At 58.4% G+C, this 22,047-nt stretch overlaps 3 protein-coding genes across 14 annotated transcripts; 1 reads left to right on the plus strand and 2 right to left on the minus strand.

Annotated features, from left to right (window-relative positions):
- The first annotated feature begins 235 nt into the window (after positions 1 to 235).
- Positions 236 to 16,457, plus strand: NCAPH2 (non-SMC condensin II complex subunit H2). Of its 5 annotated transcripts, none has more exons than XM_034949140.2 (20): positions 236 to 544; positions 8,601 to 8,702; positions 9,112 to 9,167; positions 9,262 to 9,346; positions 9,426 to 9,494; positions 9,658 to 9,737; positions 9,818 to 9,963; positions 10,334 to 10,417; positions 10,875 to 11,005; positions 12,656 to 12,727; positions 13,234 to 13,300; positions 13,432 to 13,539; positions 13,677 to 13,730; positions 13,872 to 13,942; positions 14,034 to 14,106; positions 14,189 to 14,260; positions 14,362 to 14,411; positions 14,512 to 14,613; positions 14,708 to 14,857; positions 14,926 to 15,163. In XM_034949140.2, exons 1-20 carry the CDS (start codon positions 437 to 439, stop codon positions 15,064 to 15,066), a joined length of 1,821 nt encoding a protein of 606 aa, XP_034805031.1. In that variant the 5' UTR covers positions 236 to 436; the 3' UTR covers positions 15,067 to 15,163. The 5 variants fall into 5 exon arrangements, with proteins under 5 accessions (XP_034805031.1, XP_034805032.1, XP_034805033.1 ...); XM_034949141.3 differs by having other exon boundaries at positions 274 to 544; positions 14,192 to 14,260; positions 14,926 to 16,457; XM_034949142.3 differs by having other exon boundaries at positions 274 to 544; positions 14,362 to 14,408.
- LOC100976808 (protein SCO2 homolog, mitochondrial) lies at positions 15,257 to 16,280 on the minus strand. The gene has a single exon (XM_003804584.5). It carries the CDS (start codon positions 16,278 to 16,280, stop codon positions 15,300 to 15,302), a length of 981 nt encoding a protein of 326 aa, XP_003804632.2. The 3' UTR covers positions 15,257 to 15,299.
- On the minus strand, positions 15,257 to 22,037 carry TYMP (thymidine phosphorylase). Of its 8 annotated transcripts, none has more exons than XM_034949146.3 (10): positions 21,607 to 22,037; positions 21,199 to 21,450; positions 20,839 to 21,041; positions 20,213 to 20,311; positions 19,289 to 19,418; positions 18,866 to 18,984; positions 18,270 to 18,432; positions 17,937 to 18,167; positions 17,692 to 17,832; positions 17,443 to 17,609 (listed from the first exon to the last, which is right to left on the minus strand). In XM_034949146.3, exons 2-10 carry the CDS (start codon positions 21,410 to 21,412, stop codon positions 17,461 to 17,463), a joined length of 1,449 nt encoding a protein of 482 aa, XP_034805037.2. In that variant the 5' UTR covers positions 21,413 to 21,450; positions 21,607 to 22,037; the 3' UTR covers positions 17,443 to 17,460. The 8 variants fall into 8 exon arrangements, with proteins under 8 accessions (XP_063459113.1, XP_063459112.1, XP_034805037.2 ...); XM_034949147.3 differs by having other exon boundaries at positions 21,199 to 21,422; positions 21,607 to 22,018; XM_034949145.3 differs by having other exon boundaries at positions 21,199 to 21,434; positions 21,607 to 21,985.
- Between the last annotated feature and the right edge of the window lie 10 nt (positions 22,038 to 22,047).

The raw sequence follows: 22,047 nt of genomic DNA on the forward strand, positions 1-22,047 counted from the left end.
CCGCCCGCCCAAACCGTGGCAGCCCCAAGCCCCGCCTCCTCGGCCCGCCCGCCCGCGGCAGCCCCAAGCCCCGCCTCCTCGGCCCGCCCGCCCGCGGCAGCTCCAGGCCCCGCCCCACCCCGCCCCGCCCGACCCACGGCGGCCCCAAAAGCCCTCCCGTCCAAACTGGTGGCAGCCCAAAGCTCCGCCCCCCCCCCCCCGCCGGAGGCTTCGACCCCGCCCCGCGACTCTTCCGGTGAGCTCCCGCTGCGCGGCGCGGGGATTCGCCTCTCTGGCTTTTGCCCACGTTACGTCATAGACATGCGCGCGACGCCGCGCCTACGCATTTTCCTGGGCGGGAACAGCAAAATGGCGCCAGAACTAGTGGCGGGCTGAGGACGCCGTACCCCTTGGAAGGCAGCCCTGCGGTCCCTTTGCCGCTCGTTCCCTCCCGGACATGGAGGACGTGGAGGCGCGCTTCGCCCACCTCTTGCAGCCCATCCGCGACCTCACCAAGAACTGGGAGGTGGACGTGGCGGCCCAGCTGGGCGAGTATCTGGAGGAGGTAAGGGCGGCGGGGGAGTGACGCGGGGTGGGCCGGCGGGTGGGGCTGCGGGGCGGGGGCTCCGGGCCCGGGGCTGTGGGCGCCCCACCGCCTCCACGCCTATGGCCATCTGGCGCTCTGGCCGCGCAGGTCCTCGGGCTCCCTGCTTCTTTTCAAACTCCATCTCTGCCTCCCCAAATCATCCCTTGTTGGATTAGCGTGGACCTGTCATTGCAGTTTCTACCCGTCAGCGAGCCGTGAATGATTGAGTGGGTGGTGACCAGCCGTTTCTTTAACGTAGCGGAATAGACTAGAAAGCATTATTGCTTTTATTGCAGTTATTGCGAGCATGCTTGTGTGTTTGAGAGGTCTGGATCACGATGTCAGAGGAATTTTTTATCTTGGATTTTCAAACCAATTTCAAGCTATTGCCATGCTCTATCCTGTTAGCGATTAGTGTTTCTTCCACGTTTGACAGCCCTGTCTAGACCTCTGTTAAGCTGTCTGCTCCATATTTGCGCTTCATTTTTACTCCTCAGCCCAGCTCAGTCTGGCGTCCACGACACTTAAATGTTTCTTGTCTTGATCAGCAGTGATCTCCATTCTACCAAATCCAAGGAACATACTCAAGTCAGCATTTGTTGGACTGGCCACTCCTTTCTTTTTGAAACATGGTGGTAGGATTTTTTTTCCCCTATTTCATTGCCTGATTTTTCTTTTCTATCCAGTCTCTTAAGTGTTGAGTTCCTCAGGATGGGGCCTGGGTCATCTTCTGATACATTTCCCCTAAAGTGTCATTTATTTCTATGATTTTAAGTATTGCCTGTATTAGGACAACTACCAGATCTGCAGCTCCATCCCAGATCTTTCCTCCAAATCTACTTTACATATCCAGCTGCTCTCTTGACATCTAGTGGGTGTCACGTAAACATCTCATTTAACATATTTAAAGTGGAACTCTTCATTTTTCTGCTTAAACCCCAGCCTTTCCCATCTCGGAAAATGACACCGCTGTTCAACCAAAAGCAAAAGCTAAATGTGGCTATAGTGAAGCCCCATGCTTAACACCCAGTTCATCCATGAATTCCATCAGTTATACCACCAGAATATCACTTGAATTCATCTGTTGTCCATTTTATTTGGTCTAGGCCATCATTGTCTCTGGCCTGGATTTGTGTAAAACCTTCCTATTTGGGTTCCCTTATCCCTGTTTTTGTCCCGTCCAATTCGTGCTCCAACCAGCAGCAAGTGTGACTCTTAAAAATTAAAATCTGGCCACAGCACTGTTTTCTGCCTAAAACCAACCCCTCAGTGGCTTTCCATTATGCTCAGAATAAAACCCAAATTTCCTTCTCTGAACCTGGCTCTGCTCCCCATTTTAGCCTCATTTTGGGCTGTTTTGTATCTTGTTCTTTTGAACCAGTCAACCTATGGCCCCCTCAAGCTTTTTCTTAGTGGAAGGTCTTCATGCTTTCTGCCCCCACTTGGGAATGTTCTTTTTTGTTTTTATTTATTTATTTATATATTTTGAGACGGAGTCTCGCTCTGAGACGGAAGTGCAGTGGCGCGATCTCAGCTCACTGCAAGCTCCGCCTCCCGGGTTCACATCATTCTGCCTCAGCCTCTGCAGTAGCTGGGACTACAGGCGCCCGCCTCCACGCCCAGCTAATTTTTTTGTATTTTACTAGAGACAGGGTTTCACCGTGTTAGCCAGGATGGTCTCGATCTCCTGACCTCGTGATCCGCCTGCCTTGGCCTCCCAAAGTGCTGGGATTACAGGCGTGAGCCACCGCGCCCGGCCTCTTTTTTGTTTTTAAATAAAGAGGGACTTCATATGGCAAGGAAAAGGAGAAAAAAAAAATCAGAGAGGAGGATCTTACTGTGTTGCCCAGGCTGGTCTCAAACTGCTGTGCTCAAGCAGTCCTCCTGCCTCAGCTTCTCAGGTAGCTGGGACTATAGCTGTGCACCACCACACCTGGCTGGGAATATTCTTTCAATGACTGAGTCTGTTTTCTTTTCTTTTTTTGAGATGGAGTCTTGCTCTGTTGCCCGGGCTGGAGTACAATGGCAGAATCTTGGCTCACTGCAACCTCCGACTCCCAGGTTCAAGCAATTCTCCTGCCTTGGCCTCCCGAGTAGCTGGGATTACAGGCATGCACCACCACGTCCAGTTAATTTTTGTATTTTTAGTAGAGATGGGTTTCGCCACATTGGCCAGGCTGGTCTCAAACTCCTGACCTCAGGTGATCCAGCCAGTTCTGCCTCTTTCCAAAGTGCTGGGATTACAGACGTGAGCCACCACGCCTGGCTGACTGAGTCCTTTTCATTCTTAAGGTCTTAGTGTAAATGTCAGCTGACCACCCTATCTAAAATAGTCCTCTCCATCTCAGCACCTTATACACTTTAGAATGTTTATCATAAGCCATTTAAAATTTTTTTTTTTTTTGAGATGGAGTCTTACTCTGTCGCCCAGGCTGGAGTGCAGTGGCACGATCTCAGCTCACTGCAAGCTCTGCCTTCTGGGTTCACGCCATTTTCCTGCCTCAGCCTCCCGAGTAGCTGGGACTACAGGCACCTGCCACCACACCCGGCTAATTTTTTGTATTTTTAGTAGAGACGGGGTTTTACCGTGTTAGCCAGGATGGTCTCGATCTCCTGACCTGGTGATCCGCCCGTGTCGGTGTCCCAAAGTGCTGGGATTACAGGCATGAGCCACCGCGCCCGGCCAAAAAAATTTTTATTTATTTATATGTTTATTTTTTGAGATGGAGTCTCACTCTGTCACCCAGGCTGGAGTGCAGTGGTGCAATCTCAGCTTGCTGCAGCCTCCACCTTCTGGGTTCAAGCAGTTCTCCTGCCTCAGCCTCTTTTTTTTTTTTCTGAGACGGAGTCTCACTCTGTCGCCCAGGCTGGAGTGCAGTGGTGCAATCTCGGCTCACTGCAAGCTCCACCTCCTGGGTTCACACCATTCTCCTGCCTCAGCCTCCCGAGTAGCTGGGACTACTGGCACCCGCCACCACGCCCGGCTAATTTTTTGTATTTTTTTAGTAGAGACGGGGTTTCACCGTATTAGCCAGGATGGTCTCTATCTCCTGACCTCATGATCCACCTGCCTCGGCCTCCCAAAGTGCTGGGATTACAGGCCTGAGCCACCGCATCCGGTCCTGCCTCAGCCTCTTGAGTAGCTGGGATTACAGGCGCCTGCCACCACGCCCGGCTAATTTTTTTTTTTTTTTGAGACAGAGTCTTGCTCTGTGGCCCAAGTTGGAGTGCAGTGGCACAATCTTGGCTCACTGCAAGCTCCATCTCCTGGGTTCACGCCATTCTCCTACTTCAGCCTCCTCAGTAGCTGGGATTACAGGCGCCCGCCACCACGCCTGGCTAATTTTTTTGTATTTTTTAGTAGAGACAGGGTTTCACCATGTTAGCCAGGATGGTCTTGGTCTCCTGACCTCGTGATCCACCCGCCTCGGCCTCCCAAAATGCTGGGATTACAGGTGTGAGCCACCGTGCCTGGCCCCAGCTAATTTTTGTATTTTTAGTAGAGATGGGGTTTCACCATGTTGGCCAGGCTGGTCTCGAACTCCTGACCTCGTGATCCGCCCACCTCATCCTTTGAAAGTGCTGGGATTGCAGGTGTGAGCCACTGCGACTGGCCACAAGCCATTCTTCAACTCTTTTACCTGTTTGTGGCCTGTCTCCACCCTAGAATGTGAATTCTGCCAGGGCAGGGACCATACTTATGCCCTCTTTTGTCTGCTTAGTAGAGTGCCTGGCACATAGTTGTGGACGTTAAAGTGTTTGTTAAATGCGCATGTGATCTAATGACCAAACTTCTCTGCTCTCATGCATAGTTGGCTGAGAAAATACAGGGAACTGTGCTGGGCAGAGCTCCTGTGGATTCAGGTTTTCACATCAAGCAGGGTCCATGGGGACACCTGTTCACTTGGTAAATCTCCTTCCTGGCTTGGTCAGCTCCCTTCCTGCTTTCTTATGTCTGCTCTTCCAAACCTCTTCTGCTTGAAGTCCTGATTTCCTGGTTTCTAGTATTATCTTTTTCCTTCTGTCATTTTCCACACACTACCATGATGTTCTTTTTCTTTTTTTTGTCCTTTGTTTTTGTTTTTTTTTGTTTTTTGTTTTAGATAGGTTCTTGCCCTGTTGCCCAGGCTAGAGTGCAGTGGTGCAATCATGGCTCACTGCAGCCTCGACCTCCCAGGCTCAAGTGATCCTCCCATCTCCCAAGTAGCTGGGACTGCAGGCATGTGCCACCGCACCTGGCTAATTTTTTGTATTTTTGGTAGAGATGGGGTGTCACTGTGTTGCCCAGGCTGTTCTCAAACTCCCAAGCTCAAGTGATCCACCTGCCTTGGCCTCCCAGAGTGCTAGGATTATAGGTGTGAGCCATTGCACTGGCCGGAATGTTCTTCTAATACTGTCATGATCCTACTCTCTTTTATCCATTTATTTATTCATTGTTGTTAGTTGTGAATTGTGTGCCAAGAACCATGTTAAACTTTGAAAAAATAGTGCCAAGCAAAGCAAATGATAATCCCACTATGGTAGGACTTCCACTGTCATGGGAAGACGGGTCCAAGAGAGTAACCGCGTGGGGGTGTAATAAATATGCATTTGGTGTTTACTTGTGTTAAGCACCTGTTTTATGTGCTTTACACATATGAATGCAGAGTCCTCACAAAAACCCTGTTAGTAGAGGCGTTAGAGATGTACTCTGAATGATAGTGGTTCCTGGCAGATCAGAATCCAGCCTCCACCCCCTGCGTGTGACTTTGTGTAGTCAGAAACTGATGGCCAGGCGAGGTGGCTCACGCCTGTGATCCCAGCACTTTGGGGGGCCAAGGTGGCTCACGCCTGTGATCCCAGCACTTTGGGGGGCCGAGGTGGCTCACGCCTGTGATCCCAGCACTTTGGGGGGCCGAGGTGGCTCACGCCTGTGATCCCAGCACTTTGGGGGGCCGAGGTGGCTCACGCCTGTGATCCCAGCACTTTGGAGGGCCGAGGTGGCTCACGCCTGTGATCCCAGCACTTAGGGGGGCCGAGGTGGCTCACGCCTGTGATCCCAGCACTTAGGGGGGCCGAGGTGGCTCATGCCTGTGATCCCAGCACTTAGGGAGGCCGAGGTGGCTTACGCTTGTAATGCTAGCACTTTGGGAGGCCGAGGCAGGCGGATCATTTGAGGTCAGGAGTTCGAGACGAGTCTGACCAGCACGGTGAAAACCTGTCTCTGCTAAAAGTACAAAAAAAATTAGCCCGGTATGGTGGTGCATGCCTGTAGTCCCAGTTACTTGGGAGGCTGAGGCAGGAAAATCACTTGAACCTGGGAGGCAGGGGTTGCAGTGAGCCGAGATTGTGCCACTGCACTCCAGCCTGGACAACAGAGCGAGAGACTGTCTCAAAAACAAAAACCAAAACCAACCAACCAACCAAAAAAATCACCAGAAACTTATGAGGGATTTGAAAGAAAATGTATGGTCCTGTGGAGAGTTTGGGGGACTTTGTTTGGGATGAAAGCAGTTACTTATTTATGGTGAGCTAAAGAATGTTTAGCTCCAGGTGGAGGAAACCTGGTGTTGGAAGGATTGGAGTTTTTACAAAAATTAGCCGGGCGCCTATAATCCCAGCTACTCAGGAAGCTTAGGCAGGGAGAATTACTTGAACCCAGGAGGCGGAGGTTGCAGTGAGCTGAGATTGCGCCCCTGCATTCCAGCTTGGGCGACAGAGTGAGACTCCGTCTCAAACAAAACAAAACAAAACAGAAGGTTCCGAGTTGGGACCATAGAGCAGAGGAGGGCAGGCAGCTGGAGAGGGAGGCTGGCCAGCATGGAGGCCTCCCTCTGGCTCCGTTTAGGATTTTGGGTTTTTCCTGCCACTGTTAGGAAAAACCCAAAATCCTAAACAGAGGCACTGAGCAGAGCGTGGAGAGTGGACGGGAGGGGAGTGAAGGGCAGGAGGAGCCCTGTCAGTGCAGAGGCGAAAGGGGAGGTGGTGGGGCCAGAATGGGGGTGACTGTGGAGAGGAACCCCTGGGTTTCTGGGCAGGTGGGTTGGGGGCTATTTGGAGTTCAGTGTGGATGCATTCAGTATGAATCTTGGTGAAGCCATCCAAGCGATGTTTGAAGAAGGCAGCTGAACATGTGGGTTTGGGCTCAGATGACAGGTCCAACCTGGGGAGGTGAGAAGACAAGTGAAGCCCAGTAGTGTCTTGGGAGTGGGCAAGCCAGCCAGGCTGAGGGTCATTGGAGAGAAGGGCCACCTCTGCAGCTCGGCTTCCAGGCCGCCATCTCCTCCATGTTCCCTTCTTTCTGGCCCAGCTCTTCAGGTCTTGAACACCCCCGAGGTCCTTACACTCCGTAGACGACCATGCTGCTGTTTCCTCTCCCTTCCTCCCAGATCTGACAAACACCCTTTATCCTTCAAGAGCTAATGGAAGTGACTCCCCCTGGGGATGGCTTCCCAGCCTCTCCCCCTCCTTCGTGCTACCATGGTGCCTGAAATCTTGCCTCTCCCCAGCACGTGCCATGCTTTGGCCATGTTTAGATCATGCTCATTTTCCTGAAGAGACGTGTCCAGTCTCTGCTAGCTGCCTTCACGTTCCCTTCATCTGTCTGGTGAGCCTCTGCGTTTTTCAGGCTTAGCTTTGACATTATCTATGCATGTATTCATCAAATATTTACTGGACACCAGTGTCAGGCACTGAACAGAAGGCTGGAATTACACTAATGCTGCTCACACAGTTCACTAAGGGACACGATCACACTAACGGAGGCCCCAGGAATGGAGGGGCTCTGAAAAAGAGTTTGCGTGGGGACAGCTGGGGGTCGGTGTTCCAGGCAGATGGAAATGCAAAATTGAAGAGCTGGAAAGACACCTAGGGGCTTCAAAGTGTCGTTTGTGGCTGGGCACGGTGGTGCATGCCTGTGATCCCAGTGCTTTGGGAGGCTGAGGCAGGAGGATCACTGGAGGCCAGGAGTTTGAGACCAACCTGGGCAACATAGAGAAACCCTGTCTCTACAAAAACATTTTTTTTTGAGACGGAGTCTCGCTCTGTCGCCCAGGCTGGAGTGCAGTGGCGCGATCTCGGCTCACTGCAAGCTCCGCCTCCCGGGTTCATGCCATTCTCCTGCCTCAGCCTCCCGAGTAGCTGGGACTACAGGCGCCCGCCACCACGCCCAGCTAATTTTTTGTATTTTTAGTAGAGACGAGGTTTCACCGTGTTAGCCAGGATGGTCTCGATCTCCTGACCTCATGATCTGCCCTCCTCGGCCTCCCAAAGTGCTGGGATTACAGGTGTGAGCCACCGCACCCGGCCTTTTTTTTTTTTTTTTAAAGTGTCATTTGCTGAGAAGGAATACAGGAGATGAGCCAGCGTTGGGGAAGATGTTGGGTAAAGTATGGAAGTAAAGTGTTTGGGGACATTTGAATGTACTCTGTGGACAGCTATGAATGCAGCCCCAGAGCTAAGGAGAGAGAGCTGGTCGGGTTGGCTTTGGGGCTCATTGGCTTATGGTTGGCAGCTTGGGCATGGGATGAAGGAATATGCATGGCGGGGGGTGGAGCGCCTGGCGCATTGACGTTTAAGGGGTGACAGAGGAGCTGGGGCTCCGGGAGGCTGAGGGGGGCAGAGGAAGGATGACGACTCACCTGTAACTGTTTTCCTGAGTTCTCTGCTCAGAGGATGGAGACCTCAGCATTTTATCTCTGCCTTTCCTACCCCTGAGGTTCCCTTTTCTTCTCTGTGTCGGGGATCTTCCTGCTGGAGTCTGTCAGCCTCCGGCGCCTTGTGGAGGGAGCTGCTGTGCTGCCCTGGTTGTTTGTAGACAGTGTGCCCTGGGGGCCTTCCACTTCCAAAACAGGTTTTTGTTATAGGAAGTAGGGGGAAACACAGAGACCTGTCTCTGCCCCGAAATACCAGGGACAACTGGTGAGCCCACAGCAGAGCTAGAGCTGCCCATCTCGGGAGGTGCTGGGCAGAGACCAAAGATGGGTGGGGCTGCCCTGGAAGAAGCGAGTGCAGACTGGGCCTTGGATTCCCCCTGCCTTTGTGTTGTTTCTTGCAGCTGGATCAGATCTGCATTTCTTTTGACGAAGGCAAGACCACAATGAACTTCATTGAGGCAGCGTTGTTGATCCAGGGCTCTGCCTGCGTCTACAGTAAGAAGGTGGGCCCTGCTTGACGCTGGTCTTGGCATTTTGGTGGAGCAGCAGGGCTGCAGGCCGTCGGCAGAGTGGGTGCCAAGCACGAGGGGCCTCGCCACCAAGGGCCGTGTGATGAGGCACACTGTGGGAACCCCAGTGCTGTCAGGGTCACACGTTGAGAGGGCCACACTCGCAGCTGCGTGGACCATAGCGGGCAGAGGAGAGATGTGGGCGGCCTCAGCTGGTAAAGTAATTCTCATGAGATTCCTGGTTTGATTTGAGAATTATTTTTGGAACCAAAATTGGTGGTTTCTTGTACTGGAGGTTTGGTGGTGGTGGCCAGGCCTCGTGGGGGCACCGATGGATAGCTGGGAAGGCCTTGGGGGTGGGCCCCTCCTTTCTGGGTCCTCACTGCCTGCATCTGGTCACCAGGTGGAATACCTCTACTCACTCGTCTACCAGGCCCTTGATTTCATCTCTGGAAAGAGGTGAGTTCTGCAGCCACTCACTGTGCTGCTCTGCGTGTGGCCAGGGAGGCCCCTGCAGCTCCTGGGATGCCCATGGGATGTGCTTCTCTCTCAGGCGGGCCAAGCAGCTCTCTTCGGTGCAGGAGGACAGGGCCAATGGGGTTGCCAGCTCTGGGGTCCCCCAGGAGGCAGAGAATGAGGTGAGTTTCTTTGGCATGTGGCCCCCGCCCACTGTGTGTTTGCCTGGGCTCCGCCCCCACGAGCTCTGTCTCCCTCCAGTTCCTGTCGCTGGATGACTTCCCTGACTCCCGGACTAACGTGGATCTCAAGAATGATCAGACGCCCAGTGTGAGTCCTGGCCTGGCCCCTCTTAGGCTGGGGTGAGGTCAGCACTTTCCCTGGGGCTGTGTTGAGCTGATGGGGTGTGGGAAGGTGTCATTGCCCCATGTGGGTCCTGTTCTCCACTGGAGTGGAAGGATGCCTGGCTCACCCACTCTTGGCCTCCATGCAGGAGGTCCTCATCATCCCCCTCCTGCCCATGGCCCTGGTGGCCCCTGATGAAATGGAGAAGAACAACAATCCCCTGTACAGGTAGGGATCTGAGCCCAGCGACGGGGAGGGAGGCCTGCCTGGGAAGGGTCTCTACAGCAGGCGTGTTTTTGCCAGCACAGCCGTCAGGGTGAGGTCCTGGCCAGCCGGAAGGATTTCAGGATGAACACGTGCGTTCCCCACCCCAGAGGGGCCTTCATGTTGGAGCCAGAGGGCATGTCCCCCATGGAACCAGCGGGCGTTTCCCCCATGCCAGGGACCCAGAAGGGTGAGGGCTTGGATGCGGGGGGCTTGGTGGGAAGGAAGGGAGGGTCTTCTGGTTGGACTCTTGTGGGGTGCCCTGTGCTTGCCACCTCTGGTCTTGGGAGCTCCCTGTCTCTGGGTGCCTGCTCTAGTCTAGACAGGTTGGCTGGTGCTCATCCCACACATCTGCTGTGCCTTGATTATAAGTTAACATGGTCTCAGTGCCAGAGACCTGGTGCCTGGCTCAGGGCCCTGCTGTCTCCCCGCAGCCCAAGGCCTGGAGTCTGCTGGTCTCTGCCCTCCTGCTGGCCCCTTGGAGAGGCTTGTTGAACACCGGGCAGGGACCATCTTGGAGAGGGGCTGGGCTGACCTTGTCTGATCCCTGTCTCTCCCAGACGCCGGGAGGACTGAGGAGCAGCCAATGGAAGTTTCCGTGTGCAGGAGCCCTGTCCCAGCACTCGGCTTCTCCCAGGAGCCAGGTGAGAAGAGAGCTCCCCAGTGGGACTGGCAGGGCAGCCAAAGAGGGGACCAGGGAGGCAGCACCCAGTGGACAGGGCTCCAAGGGGCTGCTCTCAGCTGCCAGCCTCATGCCCCTTCTGTGGCCCATGAGAGTGAGGCCTCGCCCCGGGGAAGCAGCCACAGCCCCCGGTGAGCCTCAGCCCATCTTGGTTCACTGACTGCCCTCTGACTGCCCTCCTGGGTCTCCTCTCTGGGCAGATGTGGATGGCTGTATTTAAAGAGGAACATTTGCTAAGAAATAAAATGAACCAAGCAGAGCACAGAGCACAGGAGCACGACGAGGATGGTGCAAGGCACCCGCCAAATCCTCTGGGCTCCGTGATTAAAGCTGAGGGAGGAAGTAGCCATCAGGGTCCCTTTGGTGCCGTCTGGTGTCGGCACTCCTTGGAGCTGATCACTCTCTTGCTCCCTGCCTAGGCCCCTCTCCAGAAGGCCCGATGCCCCTGGGCGGGGGCGAGGACGAGGATGCAGAGGAGGCAGTAGAGCTTCCTGAGGCCTCGGCCCCCAAGGCCGCTCTGGAGCCCAAGGAGTCCAGGAGCCCGCAGCAGGTGGGACCCACATGGAGGCCTGCAGAGCCTGAGCTGTGAACTGGCAACCCTGGCTCTGGGGCCGAGTCACCTTGCACAAGGAGGACAGTGGTATGGCCTTGGCCCCAGACCACTGGTCTGGGGCAGAAGCCCACCCGTCTTGCAGCCCATCCTGCAACCAGCCCTTTTGAAGAGCAGCTTCTGTGTTCCTCCCCTCTCTGAGCAGAACTGATGCTCCTCAGAGTAGTGGGCTGGCGTCCAAGGGTTTGAGTCCTGTCGAGCTCACGGCAACCTGGGATGGCCGCTGGTTGCCAAGGTGCCTCTCTGCAGTCGGGCTGGTAGGAGGGGGTGTCTGGAGGCCATTGCTGCCTCCCTCAACCCCCGGGGTCAACTGTACCCAGCCTAGAGCCAAGAAATCCTTCCTTTTTATTCATTAAAACAAAATCAACCTGATGCATACAGAGGAAATGTTAACGTTTCTTCACTCTAGTTCGTAGATGGCATGGATATTTGTCATATTCTATTCATTTTTCCTAGTTTTGAAGAAGAGTACCCCGTGACCACTGTTTGTGTTTTTTGTTTGTTTGTTTTTTGAGATGGAGTTTTGCTCTGTCACCCAGGCTGGAGTGCAGTGGTGCGATCTTGGCTCACTGCAAGCTCCGCCTCCCGGGTTCACGGCCATTCTCCTCCCTCAGCCTCCCAAGTAGCTGGGACTACAGGCGCCCGCCACCACGCCTGGCTAATTTTTTGTATTTTTAGTAGAGACGGGGTTTCACCATATTGGCCAGGATGGTCTCAATCGCCTGACTTCGTGATCTGCCCGTCTTGGCCTCCCAAAGCACTGGGATTACAGGCGTGAGCCACCACGCCCGGCCCACTGTTTGTGTTTTAAAGTTTTTCTTAGGGTTTTTGTTTTAATGCCCCCAGAGAGTACTAGCAGGGTTTATTTTTATCTTATTTTATTTATTTATTTTTGAGACAGGGTCTTGCTCTGTTGCCCAGGCTAGAGTGCAGTGGCCTGATCTTGGCTCACTGCAGCCTTGACTCTCTCTAGGCTCAGGTGATCCTTCCACCTCAGCCTCCCGAGTAGCTGGGACTACAGGCGTGTACCACCACGCCCGGCTAATTTTTGTATTTTTTGTAGAGACTGGGTCTCACTGCATTGCCCAGGCTGGTCTTGAACTCCTGGGCTCAAGTGATCTGCCCGCCTTGGCCTCCCAAAGCACTGGGATTACAGGCGTGAGCCACTGTGTCCGGTCCCTGTAGGTTTTTTTTTTTTTTTTTTGGACGGAGTCTTGTTCTTTTGCCCAGGCTGGAGTGCAGTGGTGTGATATCGGCTCACTGCAACCTCTGCCTCCTGGGTTCAGGCGATTCTCCTGCCTCAGCCTCCCGAGTAGGTGGGATTACAGGTGTGCGCCACCACACCCGGCTAATTTTTTTTGTATTTTTAGTAGAGGCGGGGTTTCACCATGTTGGCCAGGCTGGTCTCAAACTCTTGACCTCAGGTGATCTGCCCACCTTGGCCTCCCAAAGTGCTGGGATTACAGGCATGAGCCACCACGCCCGACCCTTGTAGGGTTCTTGATGTTAACCCAAGGTGGAGTTCCTGGGGTACCCAGAGCCTTGAGGGGAGAAAGAGGAGAAGTGGGGACCCTGTGACTGTCTTTGCAGAGTGCTGCCCTGCCCAGTAGGTACATGCTGCGGGAGCGAGAGGGGGCCCCAGAGCCTGCATCCTGCGTGAAGGTAGGAGTGTTGGGGCCCTGACCCCCGGCAGGGAGGGATGGGCGGATTCGAGGACTGGCTGCCTGCCCATCATGCTCTTGCTCCTGCTGGCCTGTGGTGTTCCCAGCCTGTGGCTCTTTGCACTTGCTTTCTTAAAGACCCCCTCATGCGACTCTGGGCTCCCACCCTCCCTCTAGTGTTCTCCTCTGTGATCCAGGATTTGAGTGTGGTTGGCTCTGCCCCAGGCTGTCACTGCACTTGTTGCCTGGGCTTTGGGAAGGTGGCTGTGCACCCCCTACTCCTCTGGGAGGGTGGCTGTGAACCCCCTACTCCTTTGGGAGGGTGGCTGTGAACCCCCTACTCCTCCTTTGGGAGGGTGGCTGTGCACCCCCTACTCCTCCTTTGGGAGCGCGGCTGTGTACCCCCTACTTTTCCTTTGGGAGGGCGGCTGTGCATCCCCTACTCCTTTGGGAGGGACGGCTGTGCACCCCCTACTTCTCCAGTGCCTTCTTGTGCTCTGTGCCCAGGAGACTCCAGACCCCTGGCAGAGCCTGGACCCCTTTGACTCCCTGGAGTCTAAGCCCTTCAAGAAAGGTAATTGGGTGGAAGGTACCTCCACTCAGGTACCCCTGGCTGGGTTTCCTGGGGCATGAGGTAGGGGGGTGGGAGTGGGCTTTGCACCCTGATCCCCCAGCAGCTCTAAGACAGTCCCTGTTTGCCCCTAGGTAGGCCTTACTCTGTGCCCCCCTGTGTGGAGGAGGCTCTGGGACAGAAGCGCAAGAGGAAGGGCGCTGCCAAGCTGCAGGACTTCCACCAGTGGTACCTGGCTGCCTGTGAGTGGGTGTGGTGTGCACTCCGGACCACTGGGAGCTGGGGGCTGGGCCAGGGCCAGTGGAGGAGGATCAGCACCCTTTTCCCAATGCTGTGGGCAGCTCTTGGCCTGGCTGGTGCTGAGCACGTTCTTTCACAGATGCAGACCATGCCGACAGCAGGAGGCTTCGGCGAAAGGGTCCGTCCTTTGCAGGTGAGGCTTAAGTCCTCGGGGAGGACAGTTTGACTCTCCTTCCCCTACCTCTTCCCCCACCTGGTGTCACCCAAAGCCTTGGGTGGACTGGCACAGGGCCTGGGAAGGACGAGGGAGCCCTCACAAGGCCTTTGTCTGCAGACATGGAGGTCCTGTACTGGACACACGTGAAGGAGCAGTTGGAAACTCTCCGGAAGCTGCAGAGGAGGGAGGCAAGTCCCAGCTGGTCAGCTGTGATCTAGGACCCCGTGGTGGCCCTGATGGGAGGTGACAGTGCCCCTCACAGATGCTTTCTCTGGACAGGTGGCTGAGCAGTGGCTGCGGCCTGCAGAGGAGGACCACCTGGAGGATTCCCTGGAAGACCTGGGGGCAGCAGGTGGGTGCCTGCCAGGGCGTGGGGTGGGGCTTGGCACCTGCCGACTAGCTGCCTGCGTGCTGTTCACTCTCCCACCTCCCAGCAGATGACTTTCTAGAGCCTGAGGAGTACGTGGAGCCCGAGGGAGCAGACCCCAGGGAAGCCGCTGACCTTGGTAGGTGGGCAGCGGGCTAGGAGTGCTGAGGGGCCACTGGAGCTGGGGGCAGGGGAGAGCGTGGCCCCTCAGCTGCCCAGCTCACAGCTACCCCTTCCCAGACGCAGTGCCGATGTCCCTGAGCTACGAGGAGCTGGTTCGAAGGAATGTGGTAGGCCTGGATTAGAGGGGGACGGGGAGGGGAGGGGGACAGGTGAGAGGCGCCCAGGCCCCTGCTTGGGAGGCAGTAGCTCCTGCTGATCCTCCCCTAGGAGCTCTTCATCGCCACCTCCCAGAAGTTTGTCCAGGAGACAGAGCTGAGCCAGCGCATCAGGGACTGGGAGGACACAGTGCAGCCTCTGCTCCAGGAGCAGGTGAGGCGGGGCCGCTGGGAACCAGAGCTGTGTGCCTCGGGTCTGTCCAGGGCCTTGCGTCTCTCCGCAGCCAACATGCCCCTCCCCCGTGCAGGAGCAGCATGTGCCCTTTGACATCCACACCTATGGGGACCAGCTGGTCTCACGGTTCCCCCAGCTCAATGAGTGGTGTTCCTTTGCGGAGCTGGTGGCTGGCCAGCCGGCCTTTGAGGTGTGTCGTTCCATGCTGGCCTCCCTGCAGCTGGTGAGTAGCCTGGGATACGTGGGAGGGGGAGACGGTCCCCAGACCCTGCTGATGCGCCACCCCTGCAGGCCAATGACTACACAGTGGAGATCACCCAGCAGCCCGGGCTGGAGATGGCCGTGGACACCATGTCCCTGAGACTGCTCACGCACCAGCGAGCGCACAAGCGCTTCCAGACCTACGCTGCCCCCTCCATGGCCCAGCCCTGAGTGGGGAGCACGGAGGCAGGGGTGGGGGAATGTGTACTGAGGAGCCGTGCGTCTGCTCCTGGCTGGCCCGGCCTAATAAAGCAGTGTTGCCATCTCATCTTCCCCCTAAAAACCCTTTTATGTACACCTGCGCAGAGAAGAGGGCTGCCTGGCCTCCCTGGGCCGCTGGTACAGATCACACACACACAGATTAAACGCAGCCCGTTTAATGATGGGGCCCAGGCTGCAGCGGCTCAAGACAGGACACTGCGGAAAGCCGCCATGTGCCGCCGCACACTGTCCGAGATCTGCTCAGCCGATCTGCTCCGGCCGTAGTAATCCGTGAAGAGACCGTCAGGGTTGAGCAGGTAGATGGCAATGGAGTGGTCCACGATGTAGTCCTGGTCCTCATCCTTGGGGCCGGCATTGTAGTACACGCGGTAACTGTGACTAGCCTGGGCAACCTGTTCGGTGGAGCCAGTCAGACCCAACAGTTTTGGGTGGAAGTCCTGGACGTAGCGGGCCATGGCTTCAACATCGTCCCGCTCAGGGTCCACAGTGATGAAGACAGGCTGCACTGGAGGCAAACCAGGCTCTGCTTCCAGCTGCCGCACCACCTGCACCAGCTTCTCCAGCTCGTCTGGGCAGATGTCAGGGCAGTGAGTGAAGCCAAAGTACATCAGCACCCACTGGCCCCGGAAGTCAGCCTTGCAGCGAGCCCGGCCTCTGTGATCCAGCAGGTGGAAGTCGCCCTGGCCCACAGCTGCCTGGCGCAGGGCTTCTGTTCGCTTTTGCTGCTGCAGCCTCTCCTTCTCAGCCCTCAGGGCCAGCCAGACCCCACCGAGTCCAGCCCCGAACAGGCCTGTGATCAGCAGCCGGGTTCGAAGCCCAGGGCCCTGGGGCTGGCCCTGCCCACCTGTCTCTGCAGGGCCCTGCCTTGACAAAAGCCAGGACCTCAGATGCAGGGCCTGGCCTCCCAGGGTCCCAGGGAGGACCGGAGGCTTGAGCTGAGAGAGCCTGTGCCAAGCCGTGGGGCTCCGAGTCAGCAGCAGCATGGATCTGATGCTCCTGGAAACAAGCACAGGCATCAGCCAGAAGGGAAGGCCCAGGACAGTGCCTGGGCTGCCCCTGCGACTCGAGACCAACCACCCATCTGAAGGACCCAGCCCACGTTCAGGCTTAACAGGCGTTTGCAGCTGCTTACCTGAGCTCAGAACTCCACCTCCACCAAACATCCACACCTGGGCAACCACACCTGTCACTCCTGTCCTCTACCTGGGATCACCAGCCTGTCACCACACCCTGCCCTGCACCTCAGCAAGGTGAACCTCTTGCTGACTGAAAGCATTCCAAGTGCATGCCTTGCCTGAACTGACCACGTTATCTATTTGCAATAAACCCATTTCTTAAAAGGAGGTGGGTAACTCTCTGGCTTGCAATCCCCGAGAGCAACGGATTCCTCCAACACTTTCCTGTTACCTCGAGCCACTTCAACCAACCGCGGCCTTCACACTCCCAGCAGAAAACCTGCACGACCTACCCCCGGAGCTCAGACTCTGCCCGCCGGCTGTGTTTAACCTCTCCTGGCAGAGACGCACGACACTTCTACCCGCCACAAAACCCCACCCTCCTCACATCCAGGCTTCCCAGCAGCTCCTCCGGGCTCACAGCCGACGCCCTGCCTTTGCGTTGGTGACCTTTGAGCCTTTCCCACGGGCCCCCCCAGAAAGTTTGCTAGGTGGAGGTCTCAGGACTCCCGGTCACTGCCCCCTCCTGCTGAGGGCACCCTCCCGAGGACTCACTGCACCCCCGCCCGGGCGGTTCTGGGTTTGTGCCCTCCCCAGCAAGGCCAGCGCCCTCGTGGCCAGAAAGGTCCCAGGACCACTCGAAGCGCCGCGCGAGCGCGTTATAACTGTGCTTGGCCGCGAGAACACCGGTGCCTGCTGGGAGCCTCCCACGGGCGCCCCAGCCTCGTTCCGGCCTCCAGCGCGCCCTGGGGTGTGCCCCGCCAGCCCCGCGCAGTAGCCGGAGCTGGGAAACTACCCCGGAGTCCAGCGAGTCCCCAGGGCTACCTCCTCCCCTCCCAGCCCCGGCGTCCGCACCTCGCGGCGGGGCCGCGCGTCAGTGGACCAAGCCCGAGAGGAAGCGCCGACCTCCAGCTCCCTGCGCTCTGCCTCGCCGGCTCAGGGAAAGCGGGCGCCACACGTTCACAGGCAGGGCGCAGGCGTCCTCGGAGCTGCGCATGCGCACACGGGCGCAGCCGCTGACAGGCTCTCAGCGCGTGCGCGGAAGGCGGAGCCCGCCGGGGGTCACGTGTTCATCGAGACGCCCGACGGCCCCCCCCCCCCCGCCTCCGCAGCCCTGTATCCCTCCGCTCCCGCCCAAGCATTGACAAGGTTTCGCGGCAAAGGAGCTTTATTGCTGCGGCGGCAGAACGAGCTCTGCGAAGGGCGAGGGGGCGGTGAATGGCGCGCGGTCGGAGAGTACGAGCGCCTCCTGCAGGGCGCGGCTCTGCAGGCCGCTGAGCGCGGGGCCGTCCCGGTGCACGCGGAGCCAGGGGGTCCCTGCAGAGCGAGGGGCTGTTAGAGGCCGCGCGGCCGGAGCTGGGCGGGGGCGCGGGACCAGCAGGGCGGGGGCGGCGCTCACCACGGCGCAGCCTCTGACCCACGTCGACCAGCAGCTCTGCGCCCACCCCCAGGCGGAGCGGCTCCCCAGCGCGGCTGCGCCCGGCCCCGAGCTCGTGCAGCACCAGCGCCAGCGGCAGCGCCCGGACCAGCTCCACGGTGCCTGCGGGGAGAGGGGCTGAGAGGCGCGGGCTCGGGAAGGGGCGGGGCCTCGGGAAGGGAAGGGGATGGCGGAGGCGGAATGATGGGGACTCCCCCGACGCTCACCATCTGCGGGCGCCAGCAGCTCCTCCTGCTCCCGGGCGCGAGGCAGCAGCTGCCGGCGCTCTGCGGGACTTCCCGAGCACAGGGCTCGGGCCAGACCGGGATCCACGCCCTGCGCCGCCAGCATCCGCTCGAAGCGGCCAAGGGCCGAGCCGTCGTCCAGCGCCGCGGCCACCCGGGCAGCGCCCTGGGCCTGAGTCTCCGCGTGTCCGCTAAGCCAGAGCAGGGCGCCCCCTGCGGGCGGGGACGGGGCTTAGGCGCGGCCGGGTCGGGGCGGCCCCAGCGGGAAGCCCCCCCCCCCGCCGCCTCCGCTCCCCTACACCCCGTCCCCCTCACCGAGCGTGGTGACCAGGTCCCTTAAGTCTGGTGGGCCTGCGCCGTCCATGCAGAGCAGCGCCTCCTCCACCTCCAGGGCGTGGCCCACGCAGCGACCCAGGGGCTTGTCCATGGCGGTCAGCGCTGCCGCGACCCGAAGCCCTAGGCTGGCTCCCACGCCAACCTGCGGAGAGGAGGCTCAGCGTGGACCCGCCATGGCGGGGTCTTCTGCAGCCGGTTCTTTGTCGAACTCCAGCCCCTGTTGCACCCTGGGTTGCCAGCCCCCCAGGATGAAGTCAGGGAAGGATTGGGGTGGGGAAGAGAAACGAGTGAAGTGCGACACCTCGCCATGGGGCCAGGAGGAACTTGTACTTGGTCTGGGGGAGGAACGCCACAGAGGGCTTCCCCAGGTCCAGGCCGGGCCAGCCTTGACCTCTAACCTCTAAAGTCACAGCAGGTTGGGAAGCCGTGAAGGAGGGAGGGACTTCGGGCAGAAGAGGGTGGGACTGGGGTTAGGCAGGACTGCTGAGTGGAGGGAGGCAGTGGGGACGGGAGGGGTGAAGGGTAGGCTGGGCCCGCATCAAGACGCTTGCCCAGGGAAAGGCCACACCGCTCACCAGCGTCTTTGCCAGCTCCCGGGCCTGCTCCTGGTTGGGGAAGACGGCGGCCCCTCCGAACTTAACGTCCACCACCAGAGCGGACAGCCCCTCCACGAGTTTCTTACTGAGAATGGAGGCTTTGGGGGAGGCAGAGGAGGTTGGAGACAATGGAGAACCTGGAGCTTCTTGGGAGAGTTCGGGGATGCCGACTTTGGGGTCAGGGGCCCTGAGCATTGAGGGTCAAGTCCCTTATTATGGGGGTGGCAGCACCTGGTGGGTTGAGTATCAGGCCACCCCACATGGTGGTGGTCAGGCATCTTGTGATGGGGGTAGGGGGGCACACGGTCAGGTGACGGGTAACTCCTAACGAGAGGCCCCTGACTTGAGTTTGGAGGTCAGGAGCCTGTGAACATGCAGAAGCAGGCCATGGAGTCAGGTCACCTGTGATGAGTGGCAGGCTGTCCACGGTGGCTGTCACATCTCTGGCTGCATATAGGATTCCGTCCGCAGGAACCAGCTGCTCACTCTGACCCACGATACAGCAGCCCGCCTGGTCCAGCAGCACTTGCATCTGGTCAGACATCCCCTGTCCTCAGTGACTTATGGTAAATGACTTAGCACCTTTTTTTTTTTTTTTTTTTTTTTTTTTCTGTGAAGAGTCTTCCTCTATTGCCCAGGCTGGAGTGCAGTTGGCACAATTTCGGCTCATTGTGACCTCTGCCTCCTGGGTTTAAGTGATCCTCCCACCTCAGCTTCCCAGTAGCTGGGACTACAGGTGCGCACCACCACACGCGGCTTTTTTTTTCTTCTTTTTTTTGTAGAGATCAAGTTTCACTATATTACCCAGGCTGATCTCCAACTGGGCTCCTCTGCCTCCCAGAGTGCTGGGACAGGGTCTCACTCTGTTGCCCAGGCTGGAGTGCAGTGGCATCGTCCCGGCTCACTGCAGCCTAGACCTCCCAGGCTCAAGTGATCCTCCTGCCTCAGCCTCCTGAGTAGCTGGAACCACATGCGTGCACCACCACACGCAGCGAACTATTTTGTAGAGATGGGGTTTTGCCGTGTTATCCAGGCTGGTTTTGAACTGGGTTCAAGGGATCTGCCCTCTTCGGCCTCCCCAAGTGCTAGGACTACAGGTGTGAGCCACCGTGCCCCGCCAGCCATCTGTGATTTTGACCAACTTCCCGTTTTATGATCCTAATCAAAGTTCCACTGATGATTTCGGCCCAGGCCCAGTGACTCATGAGTAACCTTGACCAGTGTTCTCATTAGTGACCCTAATGATCCACCAGTGATCTTTTAGTGATTCTGGCCAGGGTCTCCATCATCAACCTGGATCAATGACTGATCCGTGGCGCCCCGTACCTGCTCTGGGCTCTGGATGACATTGAATCCAGGAATAGACTCCAGCTTATCCAAGGTGCCTCCTGTGTGCCCCAGACCACGTCCGCTGATCATTGGCACCTGGTGGTCAGGGATGCTGAGTACCCTGCACAGTACCCCTCCCCCACCTCCGTGCATCCCTTCACCTTCCCTGGCTAGGAGTGCAGCTGGATTTAGAAAGTATTTAAGCAGCTATAGGGGTGCCCAGCTGGTGAGGGAATGGAAAGGAAGTTTTCTTGGTTGAGAAGTGTCAGTAGGGGAGGAGGTTGGTACCTGTCCTTGGGGAAACAAGGCTTGGGGCAGAGGGAGGGAAGTCCTCAGCTCCTCCCTTGGGGGAGCTGTCTGGGGACCCAAGGGGAAAGGGGTCTGAATTCCATCAGTGGATCTTTTTCCTGCTCCAAGGGGCCTGGTCTAGAGCCAGAGGGGCCCCAAGCGCTGTGCTGGGGAACGGGGTGGGGAGAACTGTGCTGGGGAGCAGGGTGGGGAGAAGCCTGGGGTAGGGTCTTGGAGGCTTTGGGCCAGGCTTGAGGTTGGGAGCTGCCTGTGGATGGACTGGTTGCTGCATGTGCGGTCATAGGCTCCGGTCTGGAAAGGAGGTGGTTTCTAACCTTGCAGCCGCATGCCGCCAGGGCAGGTGCGAGGACCAGGCTGACCTTGTCACCCACACCCCCTGTGGAATGCTTGTCCACAAGCTGCTGGCGCCAGGCCTCTGGCCACTCCAGCTGCTGTCCCGACTGGGCCAGGGCCTGGGTCAGCACCGAGGTCTCCTCCAGATCCATGCCCCGAAGTCGGATGGCCATCAGCATGGCCCCTGGTATGTGGGGGTACGCGTGAGGGTGGCAGCCCACAGCGGTGGGGCACCCTGGGGCCGGTGCTGGTAGTGGGGCACCGTCGCACCCCCAGGGACCCAAAGTCTCTCGGGCTGACCTCCCAGTTGGGGTCAGGAACGCCCAACCCTCCCCACGCACCGATCTGTGCGCCCTGCGCACTCCCATTCACCACAGCGGCCACGAAGCCCCTGATGTCCGCTTCGCTCAGGCGGCCTCCGTCTCGCTTCATGCGGATCAGCTCCGGGAGCTGCTTGGGCTCTGGCGAAGGGTCGGGAAGTCCCTGGCTCCCTTCCCCGGAGAAGTCACCAGGCGCGGGTGGGGCCCCGGTTCCCGGGGTCATCAAGGCTGCCATCGCTCCGGGCCTGCGGGGATGCCTGACACGTCCGGGGGCTGTGGCCTCCCGGCGTCGGTGTCTGAGCCACGTGCTCCTGTCCCGACCCCTTTCCCGTGTCTCTCCGGTGTCCGCCTCTCGGTCCCGTGTCTGTGTCGCCCTCGTCCGTGTCTGCCTCCCGCTTCCCCGCCTCGCGACTTGAGCCCCGCCCGTACCTGCTTAGGGCGGCTGCCCTCGCCCGCCTGCTCCGGATCCCAGCCCAGGTACCCGGCCTCGCCCGCGGGTCAGGACCGTAGGGTTCAGGGTTCGCGCACAGTGGTCCACTGCCGGCGGCGGGGCGGCGGCGCCCCAGGACGGCAGGCGGGTGGGGCCGCCTGGAGGGCGGAGCTCGGCAGTCGCCGCCCCCGGGAAGCCTTGCACGCCGCGCCCCGGCCAATCCCCCGGTGCCCCCGGACACGCGGAACTTCCGGGCCGTCGGGGCCCGGGGCCGTCGGCGGGGGTGATCCCTGGCCGGTCCCGCCCGGCGTGGGTCTCGGGCGTCTGTGGCTCCCGAGAGTCCCCCTCCCGCCCTCGGTGGGGTCTCGACGTTCGGACGCGGCGCAGCGCTGGGGTCCCGGCCTCGCCCGACGCTCGGGCCCCGCCCCGCTGGGTTCGGA

This window comes from Pan paniscus, chromosome 23 (genome assembly GCF_029289425.2).
Source record: "Pan paniscus chromosome 23, NHGRI_mPanPan1-v2.0_pri, whole genome shotgun sequence".
Taxonomy (NCBI): domain Eukaryota; kingdom Metazoa; phylum Chordata; class Mammalia; order Primates; family Hominidae; genus Pan; species Pan paniscus.

Bases quoted from the DNA above. Each gene is read 5' to 3' on its own strand.
- NCAPH2 (XM_034949140.2), top strand. From the start codon at position 437: ATGGAGGACGTGGAGGCGCGCTTCGCCCACCTCTTGCAGCCCATCCGC. The intron at 545-8,600 runs GTAAGGGCGGCG...TGTTTCTTGCAG, and splicing joins TGGGCGAGTATCTGGAGGAG to CTGGATCAGATCTGCATTTC. The intron at 12,728-13,233 runs GTAGGAGTGTTG...CTCTGTGCCCAG, and splicing joins AGCCTGCATCCTGCGTGAAG to GAGACTCCAGACCCCTGGCA.
- LOC100976808 (XM_003804584.5), bottom strand. From the start codon at position 16,280: ATGTTTGGTGGAGGTGGAGTTCTGAGCTCAGGTAAGCAGCTGCAAACG.
- TYMP (XM_063603041.1), bottom strand. From the start codon at position 21,412: ATGGCAGCCTTGATGACCCCGGGAACCGGGGCCCCACCCGCGCCTGGT. The intron at 21,042-21,198 runs GTGCGTGGGGAG...CCCACATACCAG, and splicing joins TGCGCAGGGCGCACAGATCG to GGGCCATGCTGATGGCCATC. The intron at 18,168-18,269 runs GTGAGGGGGACG...CCCCGCCCGCAG, and splicing joins GGACCTGGTCACCACGCTCG to GGGGCGCCCTGCTCTGGCTT.